Here is a 27,749-nt window from a genome sequence, read left to right on the forward strand (position 1 = left end):
CTGTGGCTCTGATTCACTCTAAGTTGGACTGAAGTATCAGCATGTGGATGGCAAAGGTAACATTTAACTGAGGCAGAAAAAAAAAGACAGCTCTAACAAAAGGAAGAAAATGTTTATTTCAGGCCGTTAGTTTTTCTCCATTGGTTTGGCTCACTTCTTGAAACAGAAATTACATTCTCAAAACAACATGGACAAATCTCCAAACTACCCGGTAACTGCTCACAACAGAACGGCGTCTCATTCCTTTCATCATACTGTAAATATCTTAGTACATGTCTCAATGTCTCAGAAAATCTTTGCCAATGATAAAGTACAGTAAGGCTAGATTTAGCACAATGTCCAAGTGAATTGATCATGATGACCTAAACGGATGGATTCTCAGTCTAATGGTCGTTCGCTCTAAAACATATTGGCATCATTTCATTGTATCAGTCACCACATGTAAAATAATCTATTGAACTGTCAGAATTAGTCAAGAACACACTTCAATACCATGAGTACCAGACATGGATCTGTTTACACGAGGCTGACCAGGGGGTTGAGGAGGGGACCAGTGAAGAAGTGAGCTGTGAAACTCCAGCTTCATTTACAGCACTGTGGGCTTCCTTTTTTTTTTTTTGGTTTCTTTGTGTTTATTTTACAGTATATTGAACTCTGATGGAAGGAAGTTACTTTGTGTTAGTTACTGTGTGTTAATTAGTTTCCTTGGAAGTATGAGAGCAATGTGTGAAGTCAAAGCTTGAAGCTTGCGCTTACTGTAAAATGCCTTTTTTTCTCCCTTTTTTTTTTTTTATACAATATTTATTCTGTTAGCTAAACAACCCAAAGAAGAAGAAAAAACTTATCACAGGAACTATTGTTCCTGTGAGGACTGGGCGCAGACAGAAAGGTAAATAAGGAATATTTAAATGTTCTTTTGCCTTAATGACAAAACGTAAAAATTTTGACTTTCAGTGCTCACATGATGCCAAAAGGAAAAAGCACTTTGAGGGCTATGACCACTTGTCTGAGAAAGAAATGTAGTTTTTCCACCTGAGTGAACTGTTTTGAAGAGATGTGATCTCTGACAGGTGAACCATGTGGTTCTGCTGAACCGTCCAGTTTGTTTATGACAAGAGAACCAAGAGAATTGAGAACATCCGGTCTGTTTCAAGAAATGAGCCAAAATCGTTGAAAAGGATCTTTGCATTTCGGAGGCTCTGACTGTTGATACGGGAAAGAAATGCAGCTTTTACAAGTGAACTTTGGTGTTGAGCTGAACTGTAAGACTGTTTTGCCAAATGATCTTAGAGTTTTGAAAATGTAATTTCTGTTTCAAGAAATGAGCCAAACCCACAGAGAAAAACTGTATTTCCTAACAGCTGAGAACAAGTCAATGTTACTTAGTTGGCTCAACGAACAAGAGAGAGAAACATGAGGGACCACCTCGTAACATCTATTTTAAGTGGGTTACTAATCTTATCAGTACGGCATTGCAGCATTACAGTCACATACATTTAGTCTGTTTGAATACTGTAACATCAAATAACCCAATGCTTTATCAGACAAATAGAAGTTGCACTCTTACACACACAACTTGGATTTGTTTTGGAACAGCTCCTGCAGATGTTACATTGGTATATTGATGGAGAATCCTTGTTCTCAATTTCATTTCCCATCTACGAGAGGAAAAAAACCACTGAACGTCTGACCAAAATATCTGCTTATTATGATCATGTGGTAGAACATGAACCTCTACAACAACCAATGATGACCGACTCACGAGCTGCTGTTAAAGGAGAAAAGTTATTTTGATGCTGAACAAACATTTGCGCCAACGATGCCAAATGTAGCCAGTCGATCATGTGGAGACTCACTTTGACAAAAGGACAGAATCATTTCATCATTTCACACTCTTCGGTCATCAGCTTGACATGTGCAGCAAAAACTTTTCCAAGGCAACAAAAGAGACTGAACTGGTATCTGGTTGGAATAAATTTATTTGATCTGTCTGTAAACAAGGTGATAAATCAATTTATGGCATTTCTTTGCTTGATGCATATGAAATCAGATGCATTAAAGAGACTGTATCTCAGATGTAAGAAAAAAAAAAAAAGTGATGAGTAAAGGAAATTAACAAATCGGCAAACAGGACTTGAAACAGTACACATATCCCACAAGGCCTAAACAGTGGAGCAGAAGCTTTAAAGAAAAAAAAAAGTAAATGTACCACTGAAATGACTCTTCAGCGGACGGTGGGTAAAGTCAGTCTTACAATAGCAACAGATCTCTCTACATTATGGCACAGGATACACAGGTTCTGTTTTAAGATTCAAACAAGACAACCAGAAGCGGCTTTGTACCAACTATTCCCATCCTCCCATTTAATGTCATTTCTACTTTAGGTTTTGTTTTCTCAGTTGGACGTTACAGTTAGCGGTGCTGAGTGTGGACAGACCATGTGATACCGCAGAGCTCAGCTGACTATAAAGAAGGCAATTTATTCCACAGTTTTGTAGTTGTCAACACAGCGTGGGTTTGTACAAATGCAGTCATTTGCATTTCTAAAGACTAAATAACAAAAAAAAAAAAAAATCTTTAGATATTCCCACCCTTACCTCCCCTGTACTGTCATATTTTAAATCCCAGTATTTATGTCTGTAACTGTTACACTTGATTTTTGAGCAATTGTATAAACACCCGAGCTTCAACTACACTTGGTCCTATAAAAAGAAAAATTCAAACTAGACACACTCTAGGTGGTTATATGCTGGGATATCCAAAAAATGGCAGCCTTTCAAAAAACAAAATTAAAAAAAATATATATATTACAGGAGCTGGCAAACAAAACAGTATTAAGTGCCTGAGCAATTGTTACTGTGGAATGTCCATGGGTGTTTTCTGTGTGGTCAGGGAGGCGGTGGTGAACGGAGGAGAGGCTGTGAAAGAAGCTCACGTGAGATAACGGAGGGAGCTGATCCAACGCCACCAGCCTACTCCTCACCAGCATATTCCAGTGACTCTGAAAAGTGGCGGGTAGCCTTTGACATCTAAGCCTCATTTCCACTGGGCGGCACGGCACGGCACTCCGAAGCGCAACCGGACAAATCTGTTGCACGTCTCCGCCGCAAGTGTGGTTAAAGTGTAGGCGGGGTAGTGAACGGCCTCGTGACAACACAGGTATGCGATGTGAACGCAGGGCTCCACACCAACTATCAGGGTCCTTCAATCTCCGGTTTTCAGTCCTCAGGGCTTCCTGTTGAAGGCGTACGTCTCCATTCTCTGACACGGCTCGGAAGACTCCTAATCCGAACAGCGCCACCCAGCTCCCTCTGAATCTCCCGTCAGAGGAGCGTCTGCACCGGGTCCAAAAACCCGAGTGCTCTGTAGTGTGCCGACCTTTAAAAATATATTTCTTCAAAAGAAGAAGAAGAAGAAAAAAAAAACTCGCATTAACAAAACCAGCGTGCGCAAAACGGCGTATGCGAACAGCAGCAGGGAGTTTACGAAAAGCCGTTTAAACGTGTTGGGATCGAGAGGGACGATGTGGTAGCTCCTCCATATGAAACCTGTGCCGATGTGCCAGGTACCGTGCTGGAGGAGTTACAAAAAGTGTTAGTGGTTGGGCACGGGTCTTGTAGTATTCTAGTCAGCGGAAGCCCCAAAAAGAGACGTACCGGCACATGCTGCGCAGTGGAAACGAGGCTATTAAGGTCTACTGCAAAGGCTTGTGGCGTCACCCAATTCAATTAAACAGAAATGGGAAACTGGAGAATTTTGGCATGAGAGAAGAGGCCGTCAGGTGAGAGACACAACCTCAGACATGGAGGAAATAAAGAGGAAGACATTAAGAGCTCTGTAACTGCTCAAGTGCTCCAAAGGCATCAGCTGTTTGTGGGGGGGAGGAGTGTGTATGAATGGGTTTGGGAGAGATTAAGTGACGACAGAAAATAAAATTCAAATTGGCATAATAACTTCGCACTGTCTGAGTTTTCACAACATTTTATTTTGCTGGTCTTGGGTAAGTACAGATTTGTCATGACATCCTCTTAGCAACATGCTCCTTTTTGCTGTGGATCAACTTAAGAGTGCTTTAAAGGGTTGGAAGAATACATAGCACAAGTGTGTTGAGGGAAGAGGATGGTGTGGGGGAAGGGGGGGGGGGGGGGTCAGTGGACAAAAAAAAAAAAAAAAAAAAAAGAAAACAAAACAAAAAAAAAAGACAACAAAGTATAAGGTGAACCTATCATCAACTAGGACTGAACGTGGTGGAAAATACAACAGGGTGGCAAGGGTGAGCTGCTGGGTACAGGCTGCCTTAGTATCCAGTCTTCCTCAGGTAGTCAGCCATGTCATGTACTTTCTTGTTGAGCTGCCCTCCGTGGACACCTTCCTTCCCCATGACAAAAACCAATACTGGAGTACATAAAAGGAAAAAAAACAAAATAAATCAACAGGCATGATGACATTAGGGCTGGAAAACAAAAAAATGTTTCACTTTCTCAGCTAAATGATGAGCTACGTTGTCAGGAACCAAGTCTGAACTATGCCCTGTGCTAGAAATGCTCAGGTATTATGTTTAACAGGGTTGTTCAGTGTAGGGTAAAGGATATGGGCTTGACTGTAACTTGTTTATTTTTGTGTTTTTAAAGAGTTTTCTGGTTTTTGTTTTCCTTTTCTGTTTTTTTCCTCTCCTTCAACTAGAACACATAAGCTACACAAAAACTAAACTAAAACCCTGAATCCCTTAAGTATTTTGCCATCGAGTAAGCCTTCTTATTCAATCCACCTCCATGGACCCCTTCTTTGCCCATTACCAAGACCAAGACTGAAAGAAAAGAGACAGAAGGGACATTTAGAGAGGGTGCAGAGATCACACAGGTGAAAAGAGACTTGCAGAGCCAAAAGCAGCAGACAGACAGGACAGCTACGAAGGAGGACAATGACACAAAAGCAGAGTGCCTTTAGTTGGAAAGCTATAAAGCTTTAACACCCACTTTCTTATCAGTGCTGCTGGCGGTGAAACAAATTCAAAAGACTGAGCAAGCTCAACAGGAGGGCCACGTACAGGAGGCATGCAAAGCTGGCTGTCAGTCGGGACACGTGTCGACGTACAAGCAGAGCTGCGGCAGTTTCACCGCTACAAACTTTCCAAGACTGAGAAAAGGAATAATCGTGTTTAGTCACAAAAAAACAGGGCACTGAGACACCAGCATGCTCTCATTTTATACCAACAGCTAGATTTTTAGGCACAGCTCAACTGTGGAAACAAGACAAACGCATCAAACATCGTTAGAACATAACAAGCCTTGAGAATTCAAAAATGGACGGACACTACTGCTATATTTAAAGCAGCAATAGGCCTAAAAATTTCATCCTGAGGAGACATCAGCTGACCAGGAACGATCTCTGGAAAAATGTGTACGATATTAAGACCAAATGACAGTTGTACTCAGCTAATTTTAAAACCTGTGCCTCTTGCGCAACTTCTTGATGTTTCTCCAACATCTTTTAGATATAAGAAAGTAGTACCAATACTGCTTATCACCGGGCATATCACATGCATGCCAAACCATTCATCAGAGAGAAATATCGCCGTTCTCCTCTCGGGTTATTAACTTCACTATTCACATATCAAAAATTTAAGATTTTTCAAATATTTCATCTAACACCCACACTGCCATCTACTCCAATATCAAGGACATCAGTATTTCAACTCACACGTCAGTGTGTTCGCCAATTTATGCGATTGTCCAGTATGCACCACACCAGCAGCAAAGAAGAAGAAAGTGGCGACAGCCACTACTAGTGCAGCACCGCATGCAGACACAGCATCATGCTTGGGATACCTCTCCTCAATACATGTAGGAGCCTTGAAAGAGACCAACTTTACCCGAGCAGAGAGGAAGCACGTGAGCAGGGTAGCACATTTATATTTGGACAGTAAGGGTGTGTTAATCAGGAAGACAAAAGATGCATAGAGTTTAGGAAGATTTGAGAAAATCCTGGTCTGAAGTGAGTCCAGTCTGTGGAAAACAGGAACCCTCCAACACCGTCTCACCTGAACGCTTTAGCAGCATTTTTAGAAAGGGTGTATCAGCATCAGAGCTCATACAGGCAACATGAAGACTGGCACAACTGTTAGGCAGGTCCCCAAGGATAAGTCACTTTGATTTTCTAATTAAGCTTTTTGTGTTAAATCTGAAAATGTGAAGTCGGCTATCAGACTATACACAGAACTCAAGAATTTTTCATTTTATTTTAAAGCATTAAAATATAGCTTGAAACAATTTAGGGTGATCTGTGATGTCTAAAGAAATTCTGACACGGCTCCACCTGTTGATACCTGGCAAAAACTAAAGCACATTAAAGGTTCAGCGTAAATCAAAACAGGGGTTTAACATTAGCAACCTGCACCTTCACACAGGCTAGAATTCAGGGTAATTGTGGGACATTTGGGCAAAGCCAGTAAGTGTTTGAACTTGACTCAGAATCTTTTACAGCATGTTAGTTGAGCAAAAATTACAAAAATGGATCAATTCTGAGATTAGAGCAGCTTTGGATCAGAAAGTAAACATAGCATCCATTAAAACATGAGCTAAAGTGCAAAATCTGTACTTATCCTTACCAGTGCCATAAAACATGACAATGCTGACCTGCAAGCCATATGTAATAATCTTAAAGCAAACCCCCTTTCCTCCTCCATTTAACAAAGCTGTAATTTAGTACTAAATCAAAATTTCACTAAAATGCACTGGTCACAGTGATCCAAGACTCAACACTGACTTCAAGTCTGTCACATATTGAGGAAAGGTGAATTCAACATTGAACCTACATGCATGCACAACACCGAAGTTCCTAAACTAATGGCACCAGGCTATAGCAGGCTGCTACATTACTACCATGTGAACTGCTAACAATATTAAACACTGCTCACCTTTGGCTGCCCTGCCCACAGAAACATTGTAGGTTGGCTCTCCTCCCTGACTCTTTGTCCGGATGTCCATCGTCCAGTCACCTTCAACTAGGAGGCTGTCTCTGATTACGGAGTATTTCTTATTGCCTAAGGTCAACCCATTGGTGAAGAATCCCTCTCGGTCCTTCCCTGTGAGCAGGTCAATTTCTTGAGGCTAAAAAAAACAAGAAAAAGTAAAAGATTTAATGCACAGTTTACATCAGGTACAGACACACTGATTCTTTTCTTAGCTTTTTCATCCTTTCAATGAGATAATCTACATTTGCTTTTCTAGAACAGCGGTGGTCAGGGAGACCCCCTGGCCTGCACGTCTCAGATGTCTCCCTGACATCCAGGGATTTCCAGCTGTTTGGAAACGTTGCCTCAGTTTTTACCTTCAAGCGAACCTGCTCTCCTACAATAACAACAGATCAAGAGACTTTACATAGTTGGAGAAAAACATTTAATATCTGATGCAGCAACATGTCAAAAATTGGCTTGGGAAGCAGCATCTGTCAGTCCCATAGGGGCATGACAACAGGTATGTTAGAAAATGCAACAAGAGCACCAATATGTATGTCAGTTGGGCTGCTACATGAAGATAGCTCATCTCCACTCATGTTATCTCTTAACATTTAAAATGTTGATCCCTGCATAGCCCAAGACCACAAACAAATACAGCGCAATAATTAGAATTGATTTTAGCTTTACAGTTCTTTTGAATACCTCAAAACATGTCCTTCCACTCCGGATGTGGTGGCTACTGGTAGAGGTTGCTTTTGGGTACCAAGGTTATTGTGTTTTTGTCTTATTTTTAAGTGACCACTTGATCAGATCTAAATGCAGCAGCTCAGGGCTCTTACAAATGTGATTCTGTTTGATTACTCCATTTGACAGTGCAGTACATATTTTGTAGCATACACATTTAATACTTTAAAGTACTTCTTAAGTAAAATCATGTCTTTATAAGCACAACTGGTTGAAGAATTTGAGAAGTTGAACTTCAGTGTGAACACCACACAAACTAACAGACAAATCCAATCTGTTCACATGTGCACCAAAACTGCTGGAAGTCAATCGACATAAACCCACAAGTGTCAAATCATTAATTAAATGTTGAAAAGCATGAAGTTGCTCCTCGGTGTTTTCAGGAGTCCCAGTAGCAGCACTATGGATGAAATTATCTGCCAAAAAAAAGCATTTGCAGGATTTCAAAAGATGGGGAAATTATTGTGAAGAATATTTTTTTCTAGTGCTATTTTTTAAAGCAGGTAACACCTGCATTTAAAGCCGGTTTAGTCGAACATGATTTTTGTTCAACCATTCAGTACTAAGTTTATAATAATTGTAGGACAGCAGTTTCACAAGTTCTCCAAGAATAGTTCAGGCATTCAGAAGCTGATTTGCACATATTCTGTTTCTAGCTTATCATCTGAATGATGGATAGTTCTTCATTTCTTTACTGCAGAGGTGGACACTCCTAGTCCTGAGGTCCTGCATGTTTTCAATGTTCTGATTCAAAACACCTGAATTTATTGAATGCATCATGAAGCCAAGCAGAAAGACTGATAACAAGCCAATTACTATCAGGTGTGTTGAAGCAACAGCACATTGAAACCATGCAGACGAGGAGGGGCTGTTTTCACAACTGAATATAAAAGAAAAACTGCAGCAGTGAACATAATAGAAACTAAAAAAAGCTGCTAAAATCTCAATTAATGTATTGAAAACCTGTTAAAAATACAAAATACTTAATGATCTGAGGTCTTATTGATTCATCCTGAAAATTACAGCATGTGTTGCAGCAAAGCCCATTTATTACCCTCAACAGCAGTTCAGTAGCAAAAGTTTCTGATGACTCAGGAGTATCAGATGCAGCACAAACTTCAATCAGCTCAATGACATCTTATTCATCATTTCCACACCTAGCAAGTAGGAGACATTAAGACATTTAGATATTAGCTAAACATATATATACACACATATATATATAGATTACTCAGTGAACAAGACGGTAAACTAAATTGACATTTTTTTTTTTTTTTTTTAAAGGCTCTGCTTTCTATATTGAAGTGAAATTTAGAAACAGGTGTTTGGAGTCATATCAGGACAGGCTTCAGTATGATTTATTTTTATACCATGAGTTTAGATTTAGATATTAAGTAAATACCAAAAATTAAACAATGCAAAGAACTTTGCAACGAGGACAAGTTCCTACTTTATGTATTATTTCAACCCAGAAGTAGTTAACCAAGGTTCCAGTCATTCTGGATGAAAGCTTACTCAATGGAGCAGATGTATCCTTTAAACTTCTGGCATCTCAGAGTAAACTGGAGCCACAAAATGAACAAAGGACGATGTTAAAATTCTACTCATATTGACATTAAAGAAACTATTTCACCACACCGTTTTTTCTTGCTTTATTTGGACTAGTGAGCACAACAGAAGGCGTTTCCCTGCACATCCAGAACTGCACAGTCATGGCACACACCACAGCTTACAGCTGGAGGAAGGGGGGAAAAAAGAACCCTGCAAACATTTCTACTGGCTCCAATCACCATAGCATAGCGGCTAGCAGCGTGTCCGGGCCCACTGTGTAGATTCATCACTGCTTTGCCGAAAGAAGCTACATTTCCACACACGTTTCCCGATGAATGCCGCTCAGGTACCGCATGCCGGCAAAGGCGGCTTTGTTTACCATCCTCAATCCCAGCCGTTCGCTCATGTCCAGGTTCCCCCCCTGGATTCACTTCCAATGGAGAGAGGAGAAAATTCCCCATAATCTCAATTTATTTCTCAAAGGAAACAAACAAGCAGACTGGCATGATCCCGGAGAGGACACTCCCAGGCAGCCTCAGCTTTCAGCGGCACACCGCTACATTCCCCAGACAGACACAGTCTGCATTAAAACTGCCGCATCTCTCCATCAACAACAGCAAAAAAACAATAAAATAAAAGGCGAGTTATTACTTTAATGTCGAACTGATACAACCGATACTGTGCAATTAGAAGCACACAACACAAACGTGTTGCGTGAACACGTCGGAGCAAACGCCTGGACAGACTCCGCCACAAAATGAATAAGAAACCGGGACTGTTAAAACGCCATCTTGGGGATAAAGGGGCGGTAGTGTGGACCACAGAAGCCGGGTAGGAACAAACTAAAAGCCCCTCTCTCCACCCCCCTTCACACTCTTAGCGTTAGCTCGGTTTTTGTTCCTTCCTTTTTTATTTTCTTCTCCTTTTTGCTTAGCAGGATGTACAAGGACGGAGCTGAAGTTAGGCTACCACTGGAGGAGCGCTTGAGTTAACCCATAACTCGCATCATCTCTTAAACATGTAAATAAACCTTAAACTAACTTCAAAAATCCTCCTTCAGATTAGAGGTAACTTACACTGGTGAATAAGCAAAATGTGCATTTTTTCTGCAGCTTCATGCACACAAACGACACCCAGTCAACATGTGATGGGAGGGTATCATGAAGGCTTTCACAAAAGGCAGTTGTAGATATTACTTATTGACCTCTTACACCTTAATACTGAACTGAGAGACGCATGACAGTGTAATATATGTTAACTTTTCCGCTAAAATCCGAAGCGAGAGCTAGCTCCAGCAATGACCGGCCTGATTTCAGCTAATGGCTAATGTTAACATTCCGTTATCTTATTCACATGAGCCACAGCTCTCCAGCCAGATCACAAAATGATATACACAGAATGAGAGTGACTCTGAATTAATTAAATATTTAATAAAAATCGAAGGTGAAGATATATGAAACAAGAAACTGATTCATCTCCTCAAACTGGTATCACAAGCGATGCTACGTTAGCCGCTTTAGCTCGACTTGGCGACAGTCAATCACTACAATGGGAAGCTAGCCTTAGTTTAATGGAAAACCACGATAACTCGGTTTGCAAGGAGCTGCGAAGCAGCTGGATAAAAGGAGACTGAAAGAAACTCAACACATCCGAGCCAGCTTGGAAAGTAACGGTACATGTGTGCCACTGCATCCTGCCAGCGACCAACGGATACCATGTGTACCACTCCGCCTATCCTCCATTCAACAAGGCCTAGCGGCGAGGGCAAGACGCATGGCAGCGGAGCTATCGTTCCCCCCTCTACTACACTACTTTATATTATCGACACAGGAAGCGTACTGACCGTAATGGAGGCAAAGGTACCGCCGGTGCACGATGCCCAGACGTATTTGGCGTCCGTGTAACCAACAATGGCCGAGTCCTGGCAGCAGCCATCAACCATCAGGTTGTCCACGTAGACTTGCCAGGACATGTTTGTGAAATCAGTTCTAAGACGAAAAGAGGACGTCGGTTCAGGTGAGGTTACGGTCGTCTCTCAAACGACGGGGACGCTGAAGCTGTCGTGCGGTGCAGCGGTACTCCTGCAGAGGAAAAGACACCGGCGTCCCGGCTTTCTTATGTCCTAAGTAATGGAGAGGCGCTGCTGCAATTGGACAGGCGCTTGGGTGTAGTCCTCACTAAATCCCTCCGCGCGGGTCGTTGTCCGCCCTGCTGCCCCATTGGAAGCAATGCATATCCCGGCGGATGAAAATCCTGGTTGATCACGACTGCAGTGATCGGGGGGACTACTTTTTAAAGCGTGCTAAATCTTATTCAGTTTACATTTTTTGTTTGGATTTTGTCTCAGTAGGATTATTTCCTCACTCACTACTTGTGGTATGCATATTGATCTGTAATTTCAATAATGTCTATTTCGTTCATGTTTTGCATATCAACTGACCTAGATATTTAATTTATGAAAAAGTATATTACAATATTGTAATTTCTCCGGTATTTGACCTGATTTAAAACTGTTACTTTTAAAGATAGATTTACTGCCAACAAAATACAATCATTTAAAAGGGAACTTTTGAGAAATATTTTAATGAAAATGAGTAAAAACCAAATTGTAGTACTCGTATCATGAAAAAACATTAAGACAACCAAAATTCACCGTGTATTTACTGAGACCCAGTGTAAAAGCTCTGCCTGAAACTAAGCCTTTGCAAGGGTGCTGATGTTTAGGTTTGCAAGAGCAAACCAAAATAGAACTATATTCCTTTTTGGCAAGTTCTCCTTTGTCAAGGTGTTGAGATTAGTAGCATGGAATTGAAAGGGAGAGGTATTTTCACACAAACACATGCACGCGCGCGCACACATGCACGTCATGAATGTTTTAGCTTTCTCCCAGCTGCAGTACACCTGATTGCAATGAGGGACTCCTTTGCTCAGTTTTTTACAAGCTTACATCAACATGAAATGTAGGTGCACTGCAGCTGGGAGAGAGTTAAAACATGCAGGAAGGTGGTCCCTGAGAACCAGAGCTGGAAACACACAGAACAGCACATATGTCATCACCTGTTTGTCTAACCGGTTTCATAAGTTTACTCTCGAAATCGTTGATGCTGACACGACTTTACTTGACTATCACTGAACTCTCCCTATGGATACCGTTCAAGGGGTGGAAAAGCATGATATAAATGCAATCCATTTATGCAAATCAATAATTAAATGGTTAGTTTTTTACGGAACCTATGACACACAAAAATTGTCTTGATTGTTTAAGTGTATTTGTATCTGAATGAAATGGGTGAACCTTTGTTGAAATGCATTTTAAAAAATGATGATGTGCAAGACTGAATTTGAAGGAAGAACATGCAAAAAGCCATGCAGAAATGCCCCGAAGCCAAGAAAATACTTTCTGAGAGGCAGAAGTGCTAACCACTACATATTCACCGTTTTTAAGGCACGCTGTGCTATAAAAGCCATTACTGAAAATGAGAACCACTTCTCAGCTAATTTACCTGGTAAAATACATGTGAAATGAATAAGTTGTGGTGTCGTGTTATTTTGTAGGAGGGGGTGTAATTTCGTTGAAAAGCGGGACAGAACATGAATGGATGGATGTTATTATGGGCCTCTGTAGTTTGATTGATTATGATAAACAGGTGCACCCAGGGACAAAAGCTGTCCATGCGTTGTTGATATTTGCATATTCGCATTCGCATATTTCCAGCAACATTAGGTATCAATAGAGACCTTACTCAGTAAATGGCCAGCTGTTCACCATCATCGACTGACTCATACTCAGCAGAGCTTTAGACCATTGTTTGGCAGGTAAAAACAACAACAAACGAACCTTTAAAATTTCTGCTTTTTGTAAACATAATCAATGAAATCTAGAACTTCTGTTTGTACATTTTTTTTTTTTTAGTCTAATAATGAGAATATATGCATTAAGTTTAACTTCAGGTATGTTTAGAAGTTGAAGGCGAAAGGTGGAGTTCTGGAGCCTCATAATTGAGGATGTTTTTTTGTCAAACATTTACACATTTTAAAAACACATCTCTTTTGCTTGTTACTTAAGTTTAGATAAAATGTTTTCCTTGCAGCTCCTTGAATTGACTATGCATACGAAACAAACGCAGATAGCACACCGTCAGTGGCAGATCATCTACAACTATTTCATAGAGAGCAATCATGATTGACTTTTACCACAAACATTTACCTGAATCTGAAAGTCTCACGAAAAAGCTACATACCCAGCACCTAATGAAAAGATAGAGTTTATTTAAAACTATTGGTTCACTTTTATAAGTGAATTTGGATCCATAAATTAATCAATTGATCACACAACTGAATAATGAATAAAACAAATAAAATATCAATGAATGCCTAATGCCTAAATGACAATTGAGAGTGAAATGGTAAAACTTAACTCTCACTGAGACGCTTCAGTTTGCAGGACTTCATGTGTTGTCCTTATTTAGATTCACTTCACTTCACTTGAATCTTTTTTGAGGCCCGGCAGCGTGTAACAACAACACTTTATCTTCATCTACAAACTTCCACAAAGTTCTCTCTCACCCCAAGAAGGAATGAGTGAACAGAGTTATTCATTGACAAGCCACACAGAAGTGAGCAAGACATTAACCTACGTCAGTCAGATAGTCACACCCATAATCTGCTTTCCCATTGGATGCCGACAGTCTCCATGGTCACCTCTGTTTTGCGCCTGTGCCTGGTCAAAATAGTAGCACTCATAGCTAAACCACTAAGCCTGCACATGAGTCACAGAGATACTGAAAAAAGTCAACTTGTGTTTGCCTTAGAAAAGTTTGGGGTTTTGGATAAGGCCATCACCGTTGTGTACAGTCATCAGAACAGCTGGACAATCCAGGCCAGTTCAGCCTCTTTTTTTTTCTCATTTATTTGCAGACACATGAAATCCTTATTTTCCACCTCAGAATCGGCACATAACATAGTTTAAATAGGCTTTTAAAAGTTGAGGGGGGCCCATGCAGACTGAAAAAAACAACCCCCATGTGCTTCATTGCTGGAGCACTTGCACTTGATCTCATTGGGTCTTAAGGCTAGAAGTATCTTCACTTTTAAACACCAGCGTCGGACCAGAAACTCTGAAAATAAAAGATCCTCCCCAAAAAAGAAGGCACTGACTTTGAAATGAAATATAATTGTTGGTGATGCAGCAGTTCAAGTTTTGAATTTAAGTACACCACAAATGCAACATGGTGAATGATGTGTTACAGCGTATTGGGTCAAATCATCCAAATGAAGTGGCCCAAAAAAGACTTTACTGGTCAGTCCAGCACAAACAGCTAAATCTTTGAGGGTCCGCCTATTTCAAACACCCTCCCTCATTCCCTTCCTCCCTCCCGCCCTCTCATTCACTCATTTGGAGTTCACTGACCAGACGAAGGAAGTGGTCACTGCTGGGAAAAAACACTCCCCGCTTTATCATTTTTTGCAGCCATAGTTTCCTCGCCCCCTCCACCATGATATAGAGTAACCCTTGCCACCACCACAAATTAAACCACCTTTGTGTCTGCAAAAAATGCGGAGATCCTCCCCTTCCTCCGCAAGGGAAATGACTTCTGCCTTTTGAGCATGCTGAGAGTGTTAGTGTACAAACTTCTGCAAGTGCAGTGAGACACGTCTTTCCAGGGTTGAAGGATAATGATACAGATTACTTTTTCATGGGTAAGCTGAGGTCCTGTGAGAATATTGTTCAAAACAGGAGTTCAACAGTAAGGAAATAGGAGGGGGGACCCAAAAGTTCCCGGACTGTGGTTATTAAAAAAAAAAAAAAACAAGAAAGATTTCAGACTTTTGGCCGTTATATGTCGCTATAGCATAGCCTTAAGCATAACTGTGAAAATGTTCACCTCCCAAAGACGCACAGGCAGCTCACACGCAGTGTTTATGTTACTACAGTCCCGCTCCCTTCTTGGAAAAAATCCGAAAATGGCGGAACCCGATTTTGTTTTCTACTGGGAAAAACGGCAACAGAAACACTCACCATGATCCACACCGCGTACAAAGACGAAGCTCTAGGGAGAACACAGGTCTATGGACGCTTTAGTGGTCAGATGTCCATCGAAGACTCGCCTCGCTCCGGCCGACCCTCCACCTCCTGCACAGAGGAAAATGTCCGCAAAATCGAAGCCGATCTGCTTTTTGGACGTCAAAGGGAAGGTCCATAGCGAGCTTGTGCTGCCGGGGCAAACCGTCAACCAGGACTTTTACCTGGAAGTGCTGCGGCGGCTCCGGGAGGCGGTCAGGCTGAAGCGGCCGGCGCTGTGGGAGACTGGGGACTGGTGGCTCCATCAAGACAACGCGCCAGCGCACAGGGCTCTGCGCGTAAAACAGTTCCTGGTGAAAAACGGCATGGCCCTGCTGCCCCATCCGCCGTATTCCCTCGATTTAGCATCTTGCGACTTCTGTCTCTTCCCAAGAATGAAAAAGGCACTGAAGGGGCAGAGATTTGATGATGAGGAAGAGGTGCAGAAAAAATCGAAGAACGCTCTTAAAGCAACACTAAGGAACTTTCAGTTTTCGTTTAAAGCGATCATTACGCACGAGTTTGCCGACTGCTTTGAGCAATGGAAATCGCGGCTGCAGCGCTGTATTCAAGCCGAAGGAGAGTACTTTGAAGGTGACAGTGTTGATTGAATGTGAAAATAAAAAAATAAAAAGTTATAACCACAGTCCGGGGACTTTTGGGTTCCCCCTTGTAGATTACCGATTCTACAAAGTTATCCAATTTTATGTATTTTTCCTTGTCAATCAAACTATGACTCAAATAACTATAGTAATGTTACCACCTCCAGTACATACGCTGGTCTCTAAACATTTGATCAATAATTGTATTACTGAGTACAAGCTGGATTTTATGTCCTCAGTGAAAAATTGGTATGATCAAAGCAAAATTGCTTGGGCATCTGTCCTCCATTCATTTTATTTAGAACAAAACTGCCTCTCACAGAAGAAAAACCCACAATAATCAAATGTGGATTGTTCATTTTCTGACCTCTTTCATTTTTATAGGTAAATGATTTGATAATTGACTACAGTTTTGTCTTATTTACCTTCATCAGAACCTGATTATGGGGGGAAAATATATCATTCTAAATGAAGAGAGCCTCACTACTCATATTAATTGTCATATTCTTCAAGAAACTGGTCAAGGAGGAGTAACATTCATATATTACTTTAATCTTACTAGTTACACACCTAAAAGAAACCAGAAATCCATTGACAGCCTCCCTCTCAACCTCATGCACTTCAACAGAAGACAGTTCTATTTCTTGTTGTGTATCATCCTCCAGCTCGATACTCTGATTTGTTATCTGAATTCTCAGACCTCCTCTCCAAGTTTGCACTGAGCTCGGATAAAGTCATTATATAGAGTGACTTTGACATCCATGTAGATGTTGACAATGATAACTTCAATATTTAATTTAGTTCATTACTTGTCAAACTGGCGGCAGGTGAATAAACTCACTCAGTCAACTATTTCAGTCAAACCCTTGATCTTGTTCTTAAATATAGTATAGACACTGATCAATTAACAGTTTTTCCCCACAACCATCTGTTGTCAGATCATTGGTATAGTTTGAAATTGCATGAACTGGCTTTACAGCTCCTCAGAAAGACATTTACATACAGATGATGCCTGTTACACAGTGATGTGACTACATTTAAAGAAATAATTATCTCAATATTCTCTTCAATACCATCCAGAAAGCTGTCTTAGCAAAAGTTCCACTCGTTGATTTTCTTGCAGATGGTGCAGCAGCCTCACTTCATTCCAGATTTGAACCTATTGCCCCTCAGAGGATAATAACTCAGAGGAGGACAGCTACATGGTATACTGAACATTAAGCAAATCAGCTCAACAACCAGAGAAGAAACAAGTCCAATGGCAAAACTCAAACTGCCTACTATTTCTCCTCAATAAAAGGAAACAACAACCCCAGGTTTCTCTTCAACATAGCCAAGCTGACAATGAGTGCAGTTCTTTCAAACCTCATGTCCCTTTACCTTTGAGCGGTAACAATTTAGTAAACTTCATTCATTTCATGGTAATATAATTGAAGACTTAGTCTCTACAGCAATAATACACCCATAAACCACACCTTGTTCAGATTTGTCAATAGAATCTGACTTACAATTATCAAGATTCAATAATTTATTATTATTATAATATTAATATGGTTTGAGATTTATCAGTGTAATTAAAAAAAATAATTCTGTTTACATTTAAAACCACAATGCTTTTAGTTCTAATCAGGATTACACCACAGAGTTGGATGCTATTCCCCTTTCTTGTTATCTGTGACACTGTAGGCTGTTATGCTTTGTGTTGTTGAGCCAGAAAAGAAATAAAGGCCATTTTTCACCACAATTGAACAAAATTCTATTAATTATTCATGGCCTGTGTTTCCACTTCACCATGCATAACTCTTGAAAAATACCTATTATAAACTCACTTGTATGAGTGTTTTGGTATGATTTACAAGATGTGCTAATGTTCTTTTTTCTCTCCATTGCATATTGTTGCTTTCAAACGTTGTTGTCCCCAAATCCCCACAATTGTAGCACACTCATTTTTTTCTTCAAGATAATTCTCAACATGTGTTAAACTCACTGAAACTACAGTGTGTTGTTGTTGGTTTTGTTGGTCCTTTTTTCAGTACTGCCTCCAGATAACCAGGAGAACAATGGAAGCGATAGTTTTCCATGACAAATACCAACATTATGATGATGACTTAAAATAAAATGAGTTTTCAATTGTCATGCACCACTTGAGCAGCACCGCTGCAGCGCATTAAATATTGACCAGCAGCAGGTAGCAAAGATGGAGCATGAGTGTTGAAAAAGCCTTGTTCCTGCAAACCAGGTCCTGTGCTGTTACAGACAAAGGTAATCTCAAATAGCCAATTCTGGGCCAAGGATGTACACATCCTCATCATTTGACAGACAAACTAAATGGCTTCGGTCTCCACAGATAAGACGTGTTGTTTGAGAATGACTGTGAAGGCTGTTTTCCATGCAAACATTTTCATTATCATTCAGAAACATATTGCTTGTTAATACTGTGAAATATAACACAAGGCAGTGGATGCAGGAACATTTGCCCCTGAAGAGCATTCATGATCAAAAGTGCTCCAACTGCATGGCCTGCCGCATGTGAAAACACACAAAGAGACCATCTCTTCTCAGGGCTTCATCCCCTCCAGGGCCTGAAAGAGGTCCAAATCAACACTGATAGGGACTGCACTCATACACACCATGACATTGACTTAGATTTGTCTCCAGCAGACTGAATTTAACTTCATCTTGCCTAACCTTAACATTATTATAACCCTAACATTAATTTTGACAGGTTTTCAATCTTGAATTGTCTTCATTATCCGACTTGATTTTTCTCCCTATATTTTCCAAAGTCCAGATATTAAACAGATTCACTTCTGTCCAATATAAGTGACACAGGCTGGTTGAACAGGGGAAAATGTGGCCCAAAGATCTTGGTCAGAAACAGTAAAAGGTGACTTGCAAAAAAAAAAAAAAAAAAACATCTTGGCAAAAAAGGCGTCTCATTTTGTTTGGGTTAGAAAAGGTTGTGGCAGAGATGGTTCAGTTGAGCTCTGATGTATATGCCCAACAACTATAGAATTTAACATATTCATATGATATAAAATTAATGTAATGTAAATGTAAAGTAAAATCATGATAAAAAGTTAGAAAGGAAGCTTCACCCTGGTTTGTAAGCCAGGAATGTAAATCAAACCAAATTCTGTTTTTCCTCTAATCAAATCAGATAACATATTTAATCCGAATATTTGTCTTGAAGGTTTTAAGCGAAAGGTTAAATGGAGAAAAAAAATACAATAAGATAGAGCATTTTTAGCCAGCAGCAGGCGTAGTTATCACTCTGCAGTGTAAGTTACCGTGCATGGCCAGCTTTTCACTGATGGAGTGACATGACAATGTAGAGACTCGTGATAAAGGAGTTCTGTTCTGCATGGATGAATAGTCATGATTCATAGTGAAGGATGAAGAGAGTGTTGTTCTGGAGTGATATTTTTGTACTGTGATCAGACCCCCCCCCCCCCCCCCCCCCCCCCCCAATCTTTTTTTTTCTTTTTTTTTAACAGATTCCATTTGAACTAATTATTATCACTCCGAACCAAGTTTGTTTACTTTACTAATGTCAGAATTATGACGAAACATGACGTCACAGTATTTCTGACACTGAGACTTTTTCAGTCCAAAAGAGTACATTAAATACATTAACAATATCAAAGATGTAGAAAGATGGAGTAGTATACACTAATGATGGCTAGAGAAAATGAGAATATGCTTCTGACTGTGATTATTCCACGTACTTAATACCCCAATTCAGCACAGACAAGTGTAAACATTGCGTACAGCCATTCTCAGTGCAGTGCCCTGTGTGTGTATGTTTGTGTGATCATCTGTCAGACCTGAATTCATGTTGTTTGGTGGAACCAGCATGGTTTGTGCAGGAGGGTCCCTTTTCTCATCCATCACCCCATGTGCCCATGTCCACTGGGATTATTCCAAGTGATGCTGTTAAATGATTGGAGTTGTATCCTATCGTTGTATGATCCAATGGAAATAAAGCTCAATCCTGAAAATAGCTTGAAATAGTTGTAAGACTAGATTTTCTCTGATTTCACTTTGGGAATAAATGGTACATGATGTGATAATTACCATTGCTGAATTACTGTTGTTTTGTTATAATCTAATAAAGACATTTTTAAATGCACCAACGAAGCTGATGTGGAAGAGAACATTAGCTGCACATGAACCTTCTCCAATCCAATAAGGAACCATTGCAGGAACTTTGTGTGTTTCGAAAAGTCTGTCTCTATGTCATTTCAAAAGTATTTTTACATTTTTGAGGTGAGGTTTGTGTATTGAGAATCTGTTTCCTGGAACGTATTTCTATTGCTGTATTTGTAAAACTGAACAGCTGTGTGCCTTCTGTCTGTTGCTTATTACCACTGTGCTTTGATCAAATGACAAACTTGACAAATTGTTAATTGCTATTATCTCCTTTGCAGTCATATCTCTTTAAAATCATTCACTGTTTAATGAGGCACAATCCAAACCAGCTGAAGTTAAGCCTCCTTCTCCATATTCACCATCCGGCATCTCTTATATGACATCTTGTCACTCCCACCAAGGCCAAGAGCCTTTGGCCTGGAGGTTATGTTTTTGGTAGGGTTTGTTTGTTTGTTTGTTTGTTTGTCTGTCTGTCTTCTAGCAACATAAGTCAATAAGTTGGCTGAGCTGTTTGGCAGAGGCTTACGTTCTCCGAGTGCTTTTCTAGTTGCTTATTATTGTTGTCACAGCAACCTTTCCAGTTCCATTAGGAGAAGTTCCTGGGGCGAAATGGCCCAGGTATTTTTGGTTGAATTAGATGAATTAGAAGTAACCATGAGGACAAGGCTTACCTAATATCAATAGAAAATAAAAAAAGTGCACCATTTTGCCATTATGAAAAAAAAAAAAAAAAAGCAAGATGAAGAAATGAACAGACAAGCTGATCTTTGAAGACTTATCCACCTGGTGCAATTTCAATTTCTAGAGAGTGAACTAGTGGCAAAACCTTTATTCTTGCTTTTGTTACTTTATTCTTAACTCTGTTTAACAAAGGGTTTCCCCTAAGAATCCTCTGGCCGTGCCCCCTCAGTTTAGTTTCTGTGTCGTGTCTCATTAATTTGGTGTTTCTCTGCTATATCATGAAAAAATAACTGGTTAGCTGGACAAAATTTCAGCTTCACCTTACTTTGTCCATGCTTTCTCTGTTTCTTTTATTTGAATAAATGTTTTTCTTTCATGTTAAGTCCCTCAAAACATTTATTCAAAGCCGCTTTTTATAGTTTGTTTTAAAGACTGACAATTATTGGAACTTGACTGACTATTACTAAATATTGGAGCTTATAATGTATGTGCTGCATGCTGAATGACTGTTGTGTTTGTTGTGTTGGCTTGGTTTATGTATACTTGTATGACATGGTTCCATCCATCCATCCATCCATCCATCCCAAAAGGGGCCTCTTGATATATGTAAAAGATAGGATTCCATAAAACAAGACAATTCCAGAAATATCCTGCACACTAGCACTATGGACTGGGACATTTGCACTGTTTCAGTCATATATTTTAAAGTTTCTAGCCTTGAAAGTCAACACTTTATCTGTTGACTCACTCAACTTGGTGTCCTGACTGTACTGAAGCTACTGATCACACTTTTCATTCTTCCAATTTTTAACTCTGATCACACAGATGATTTTGGTGCCACAGTGTCATGGTTGGGAAAAAAAAGCACTCCACAAGCTGTGACAAATAAGCTCTCACTATCAAACTTCTCATGTGTGTCACAAATTTAACCTTTTGATTTCTATCAGTTAACTTCGAGAGGTTGTTTAAAGTTTGTTTTTCATTTGGAAGACAGAAAAAAAAGCATGTCAATTATGTAGGAAAATATGGAAATACCAAAACCGAGGGAGCGTTGTAGCATGTTTGTTCTGTTTATTGTAATGTTACTTTGGTGAACACAGTCATAGATATATGAATCCAGCGTGATACTGAACCAAGCCTGCTACCATTTTCCCTTCTACAGCATCATAGATAAACTATCTGAAGACAACCTGACTTAATATTTCAACACTGCTAAGTTCTTGGACCATCACAGCATCTGACATGAAAATATGCTGTAGGTCAAAGATGCATGAAACACCCTCAGTCACAACCCACATCTACATGAGTACAGACACATGCACACAAATTCACACACAAACCCACATATAGAAAATATTCTCCATACTACCTGTCATTTGCAAGTCAAAAGGTTATAAAACAGGAAGTGCATTATGCAGTACCTTCTGTGCTTGTGTAGGTTTTTTGGCACAAAGGAAAGTTTGGATTTTCTTTTTCTTTTTTGATTTAGCTCTGTCCTTTCTACACTTAAACCAATAATAATTATATATTTCCTATCTGAGCTGATACGATTGTTTATTATTTCTTGTTATATAGGGCTCACACATTTTTGCCATTGTGTTAATGAATAAATAAAAATTAGAAAAAGTTTGAGGCGCTTTCCAGAGCAACTTGAATAACACAGACACAGGTTGACACATGTAAAATCACACATAACACACACGGTATAGGCAAAAAGTGTCAGTAAGCATGAGGTGATGAACACAGTTATGAGACGGTACAGTAGCTGGAACACATTGACTTGAGTTTAATGAACTTCAGTTAATTTTAATTCATAGTGTTTGCATGTTTTGTGTGCATTCATGTATGTGTGCGTGTGTAGTTTTTTTTTTATTATTATTATTTTTGATGGCGTGTAATGGGGGGTTGGTGGGGCACGATAAAGGAGCCCTTTTTTGTTTTTTTGCGATCCTCTACATTGACTCAGTAAGTCCAAGTTTGGTATCGTGGCTCTCAGAGTCATTTCAGTCTAAACCAGCTGAAAAAGATCGTGTCTGTGTTCTGCTGTGCAGCTGCTGTATCACATCATGTGTTTTTGGCAGATGATGCCGCTGTGGCACTCAAGCTTTCTCAGGAGGAGCTTTCACTGTTGGGCCCTTTTTTAACAAGGTTGGATGTGTTAATTGTACATGTCAGATCAATGGTGGTATGAGCACAAGGAAGTCCTGATTGTTTATAGAGAATAGGAATGGACTCAGCTCCCAGCCCTGCAGTGGGCCTGTGTCTATAATTACAGTGTCAGACGCTAGCAAACTTATCGTGACATTCTGGATTATGCTGATCAAGAGGGCCATAATCCAGTAACAAAGTGCGTTGGAGAGTTCGAGGCTGGTGAGTTTATGGCCCACTGTTTGAAGGGTTAAGTGTGTCAGGGCTGTGTGAGGTGAAGGGGACAGCATGCTGTCTAGGTCTGTAGAGCTGCTCGTCTTCATGTCTGCTCAGATCACTTTGGGTGAAGGGAACTGAGCGGTAGTTTATAGGTTGAGACTTCAGAATTGTTGGACACAGGAACAACAGTAGTGGTATTTCAGCAGGTGGATACTGCAGCTCAAGCTGAAGATCTTAGTTACCACTCCAGCCAGCTTGTCAGCGCACACCTTCAGTAGGCAGTCTGTTACGCCATCTAGTCCAGCTGCTGGAGGGTGAGGGTTGGCTCCTCCCCAGTCTGGGGAAATCCCTGTACTTCCCCGATGTTTGTGCGCACCTAGTCCAAAACATGACTGGCCCTAGTGGGAAAGTTTGTGTGTTTATGAAGCCTGTGTTCATAATGCTTTGGTCTTGGAGCTCTCTGCAGCTGTCTGTTCACAGAACTGTGCAGCTGCGTGCTGCAATATTTTCCTTTGAAAGAATGCTTTAATAAAATTAGTAATATTTCCTAAAATATTCAGTATTTATGTAATCTTTTAGATATTTACTTGTGAAAAGGACCGACTAATAGGTCAGACACTTAGGGGGGTTTATTCACTGCTCAGTGAGGACATCTTGTGGCTGAAGCTGCTCATCACAGCCCTCAGAGCTCTGCTGAGGCTCTGACGGGTCAGTGGGAGGCGGTGGGACACAGGTGGCGCTCTAGAGCTGCAAAATGCTGGACTGCTAAAATAACAAACCCTTAAACAAAACACAGAAATACCCAATGCCAGATTTTTTTAAGGTAATTATTATATCAAAGTGTTCCCCTGCGTCAGTTTTTCATAGTCAAAGCTTGCCTAAAGGCATTTCTAACATGAATAAATAAATTCAAGCAAAAAAGCAAATCATACCACCTTTAATCATTTACTGAAACCTTTCTCCGAACCCCCCGAAAAAACACCAGTAGCAAAGAAAATACCCAAGCTGACCTGCTCTACCTCTTTTTAGTGTATTGCCAACAGAATTTGCTTGCCACGTCAGTGCTCTAAAATAGGACCGTGCTGCCATAAGTCCTGACTGACCATCAGTCACCACAGTGACCCAGTGTTAATGCCTGATGAAAGTATTAACATCAAATGTAGAACTTTCAGTTAATTATACCTCAGTTTAAACAGAAATAAGGTATCTGTCTATATTTGATAAAGTTAATCTCAATGCTAAATCATGTGAATTAAAATAGAATTTTCAGTCACATTTTATAAAGTGTTTTTTTTATTTGTTCTTTGGCTGAACCTGATCTGTCTGTAATCACCTCTTTTGTAAAAATATTCAGATTAGATTGTTGTCCTTTGGTTTTACAGTTATTCAATTTGTTGATTTCGGAACCACCTTTGTCCCTTCTTCTCTTCTTATTGTTGTTTTTTAATACATTGTAGTATTATAGCAAATACTGCTATCTTTACATTAGTAGCAATGCCTGGAGCCACGATTTTGTTTATTTGGACTTACAGACACATTACATCCTGCACTACTTCTTCAATCCTATTTCCCACTAGCTGACAAAACTGATTCTTCTTTCACATATGACTAGTGACGCTGAAACAACCTGTTAAAAGCCCCAAACATTCTGGTGCTCAGGATCGTACTGCCAGAGACTGAGATAACGCAAACTGCAAACACAGTCATGTTTGGAGCCGAGATTAAAAAAACAAAAAAAACAAATCCCACTGTTTGCCTTTGTCCTCTTTAAATGACTATTATCCAAAATAAGCTAGCTTTAGCTTGTTTCTCTTACCAGGTAAGTCTGTAAAGTATCATCATAGGAAAATCAGCTGTTTTAACTTGGCATGCAATTAGGAAAGTGTACCAAAGTAACAGAATACAGCCTAAAGTGTAAGTGTTCAGGACATCGTTTCTGTTAGTGTTTAGGAGAAAGTTGAGGGCCTCTATTATTATTATATTAGGAAAGAGTCATTAAAAAATGCTATCCTCACTAATATATGAACTTAACTAAATTGTATAATAACCTTTTAAGTTAACGTGTGTGCGTGTGTGTGTGTGTGTGTGTGCGTGTGTGTGTGCGTGCGCACACGTTTTTCTATTATTTCTATTTTTCTATTTCTAGAAAACCTGGCACGATGTGCCTTGTGGGGACCTTTTTCCAGTCCTAATGAGGGGAAACAGTGTTTTCTTGACCATGTTGTTGTTACTGAAAAAAAAGTAAAAGTGCAAAAACATGTCTTTAGGGTTAGGCTGTGTTGTGGTTTGGGTTAGGGTTAGGATAAGGGTCAGGGTTAGGGGCTAGTAAATGCATTATGTCAATGAGTGTCCTAACAAGGATAGAAATACAAACCTGCGTGTGTGTGTGTGTGTGTGTGTGTGTGTGTGTGTGTGTGTGTGTGTGTGTGTGTGTGTGTGTGTGTTTGTTTTCCGTTTTCTGGTACCTCAATAATAGAATAATGACTGCTGATTCTCCTCCAAAACTGGCTCAACATGACTGAGTTTTCTTCCCCTGACTGTGAGGACATGGGATTTGTTGAAGCCTTTCTTCTACTTTTGATTTGTTTACAATGACTTTGTGAGTCATTACAACGCTGGCTACTTCCCATGTCTGACTCGCTGTATCTCATCCCAAAGTGTTCACCCTGAGGAAGATTGTCAAGCTTCAAGCTTCAAAGGTATTTCCCAATGTGGCCCCCAAAGGAAAGATTATATATGACAATAATAAAGCTGTATCTAATCTAATATACATATCAGAAACAAACATTGAAAATAAACAGGGCAAAAGCTGGCTTGATCTTGATTTTCAGTATGAATACAGGCTGTGAAAGTGGGACCTCACGGGGCCTCAACTTTTTGGGTTTGAGGCAGGTGTCAGAAAAGTTACCACAGGGATAACTGGCTTGTGCACTGTAAAAAGGATTAGGGTGATGTAACTTAAAAACATCAGTGCATCTGCTGCCTTAAAAATTTAAGTGAACTCCACTTCAACAAAAATCTCATTTTGACGCAGAAAGGTAAGTTAAAGAAGCTGCTTTATCATGATCATTTAGTCATATCATTTAGTTGAAATGACAAAATGTACTACTTTCAACCTTGAAGAAAACTTGCTTTCTCTTGTCAAATGAACCCATATTTTTTGCTGTTTTAACTCACAAAGTTCACTTAGACTATTGCTGAATTAATGATTACTCATTATTAGAATTTGATACTTAAAAAGTTATGTTACACATTTGATATAACAAACTTTTTCTTGCCAAACTAACTTACCATCATGCACTGTTTTAACCATTTCACCATTTAAATTATTGGACTGATAACAAATGCCTTTTCAAGTTCGGTTAACTCATGTTTTTAAGGCAGCAATTGAACTTAAAATGACAAATTGAATAGACTAATATTTTCAAATCTTCTAACGCATTTAATGAATGACAGCAAGTCTACCATGGCTACCATCAAAATATTACTTCACAAGATATTCACAACTTCAAAAGAACACAGTCACAAATCAAACATTTATCTGAAATGTTTTCTTTAGGGACAGAGAAAAGAAATCTTTCTTTAAAGAACAATCAACATACTTGAAACATGTTTTGTATCCTCCACTGCATGAACGCGTCCATAACCAGGTCAAGTCTGAACAGTCAAGGTCCAGTACTCACTAAGTTGAAAATATGAGCCTCCTGTTACCGGCTGTCCCTCAGTCCGTGTAGCTCTGTGTCTCATCTTTAACGGTGTGAACCACAACAGTCTCCTTGACCACATCTGCTCTGTGGAAGACCTGGTGTTGAAGGGCTCCCCTCTCACCACCATCATAACTCCTCAGGAAGCCGAGCTGCACCCTCTACATGGCTTTGTCCAGATCCTCGGCGTGAGCCTTGGAAAGAAGAAGGAAATATGTGACTGCTTTTGTCTGTAAATACATTGACCCTGAAAACACTATCAGAGTTAAAGGTTTGTAGAAGCAGAGCACAGTGAGAGCACAGAACGATGAAGCCAACAGCCAAATAAATCTCAACCATGTAAAAGAAGCCTCATCCAAAGAATTACAGTCAAAATGTTCAACACAGTTAACATTTCCAAAGTTTGACTTTGCCGTCAGACAGCCCCTTCTTTTGAGACGAGGTTCTCTCAAGCACAGAACTTCTTGTTTTCCTGCACCTGAGCACCACTGTGCATACTGTGTACTCTATGATAAAACAGATGGTTTCTAAATCAGTTGATATGGAAGAGATTTTCATCAATTTTGACTTTGAAAGTGTTCCTTCTTTCACACAGCAAAAGTGTGTGAGCAAGTGCATGCATGCACTGTTTTATCTTACATAATTGTTCGGGTCTTACAGCCTCACTATGTTGATTTTCTCCTCTGGCAGACCAAGCAGAGTCCTCCTTTTCTGATTTGTGACAAAGAAATATGCAGTAAGATGCAATATTTATAACTAACATAACAAATCTAACTCACTTATATAACTTACAAGCAACTGCATTGCGTGAAACCAATTGAACAACTTCTCCTAGTTCCAACTTAACTGCTTTGAATTAGCCATACTTATAGTGTTCCATTATAGAAAGGAAATTAATTTATGTTGGACTTACTAAACCTGATTATGTC

General features: G+C 39.9%; 1 protein-coding gene across 2 annotated transcripts; it reads right to left on the minus strand.

Annotated features, from left to right (window-relative positions):
- Positions 1-1,961: 1,961 nt before the first annotated feature.
- On the minus strand, positions 1,962-11,445 carry pfn2b (profilin 2b). 2 transcript variants are annotated; one of them, XM_030082411.1, is made up of 3 exons: positions 11,097-11,445; positions 6,917-7,109; positions 1,962-4,395 (listed from the first exon to the last, which is right to left on the minus strand). In XM_030082411.1, exons 1-3 carry the CDS (start codon positions 11,223-11,225, stop codon positions 4,298-4,300), a joined length of 420 nt encoding a protein of 139 aa, XP_029938271.1. In that variant the 5' UTR covers positions 11,226-11,445; the 3' UTR covers positions 1,962-4,297. The 2 variants fall into 2 exon arrangements, with proteins under 2 accessions (XP_029938271.1, XP_029938272.1); XM_030082412.1 differs by lacking the exon at positions 1,962-4,395 and adding an exon at positions 4,700-4,807.
- Positions 11,446-27,749: the final 16,304 nt, after the last annotated feature.

The sequence above is a fragment of the Salarias fasciatus genome, chromosome 23 (genome assembly GCF_902148845.1).
Source record: "Salarias fasciatus chromosome 23, fSalaFa1.1, whole genome shotgun sequence".
Taxonomy (NCBI): Eukaryota; Metazoa; Chordata; class Actinopteri; order Blenniiformes; family Blenniidae; genus Salarias; species Salarias fasciatus.

Coding starts and splice junctions, on each gene's coding strand:
- pfn2b (XM_030082411.1), bottom strand. CDS start 11,225: ATGTCCTGGCAAGTCTACGTGGACAACCTGATGGTTGATGGCTGCTGC. Junction 7,110..11,096: donor GTACCTTTGCCTCCATTACG/GTCAGTACGCTT, acceptor TGTTTTTTTTAG/CCTCAAGAAATTGACCTGCT. Junction 4,396..6,916: donor TGTGGGCAGGGCAGCCAAAG/GTGAGCAGTGTT, acceptor TATGTACTCCAG/TATTGGTTTTTGTCATGGGG.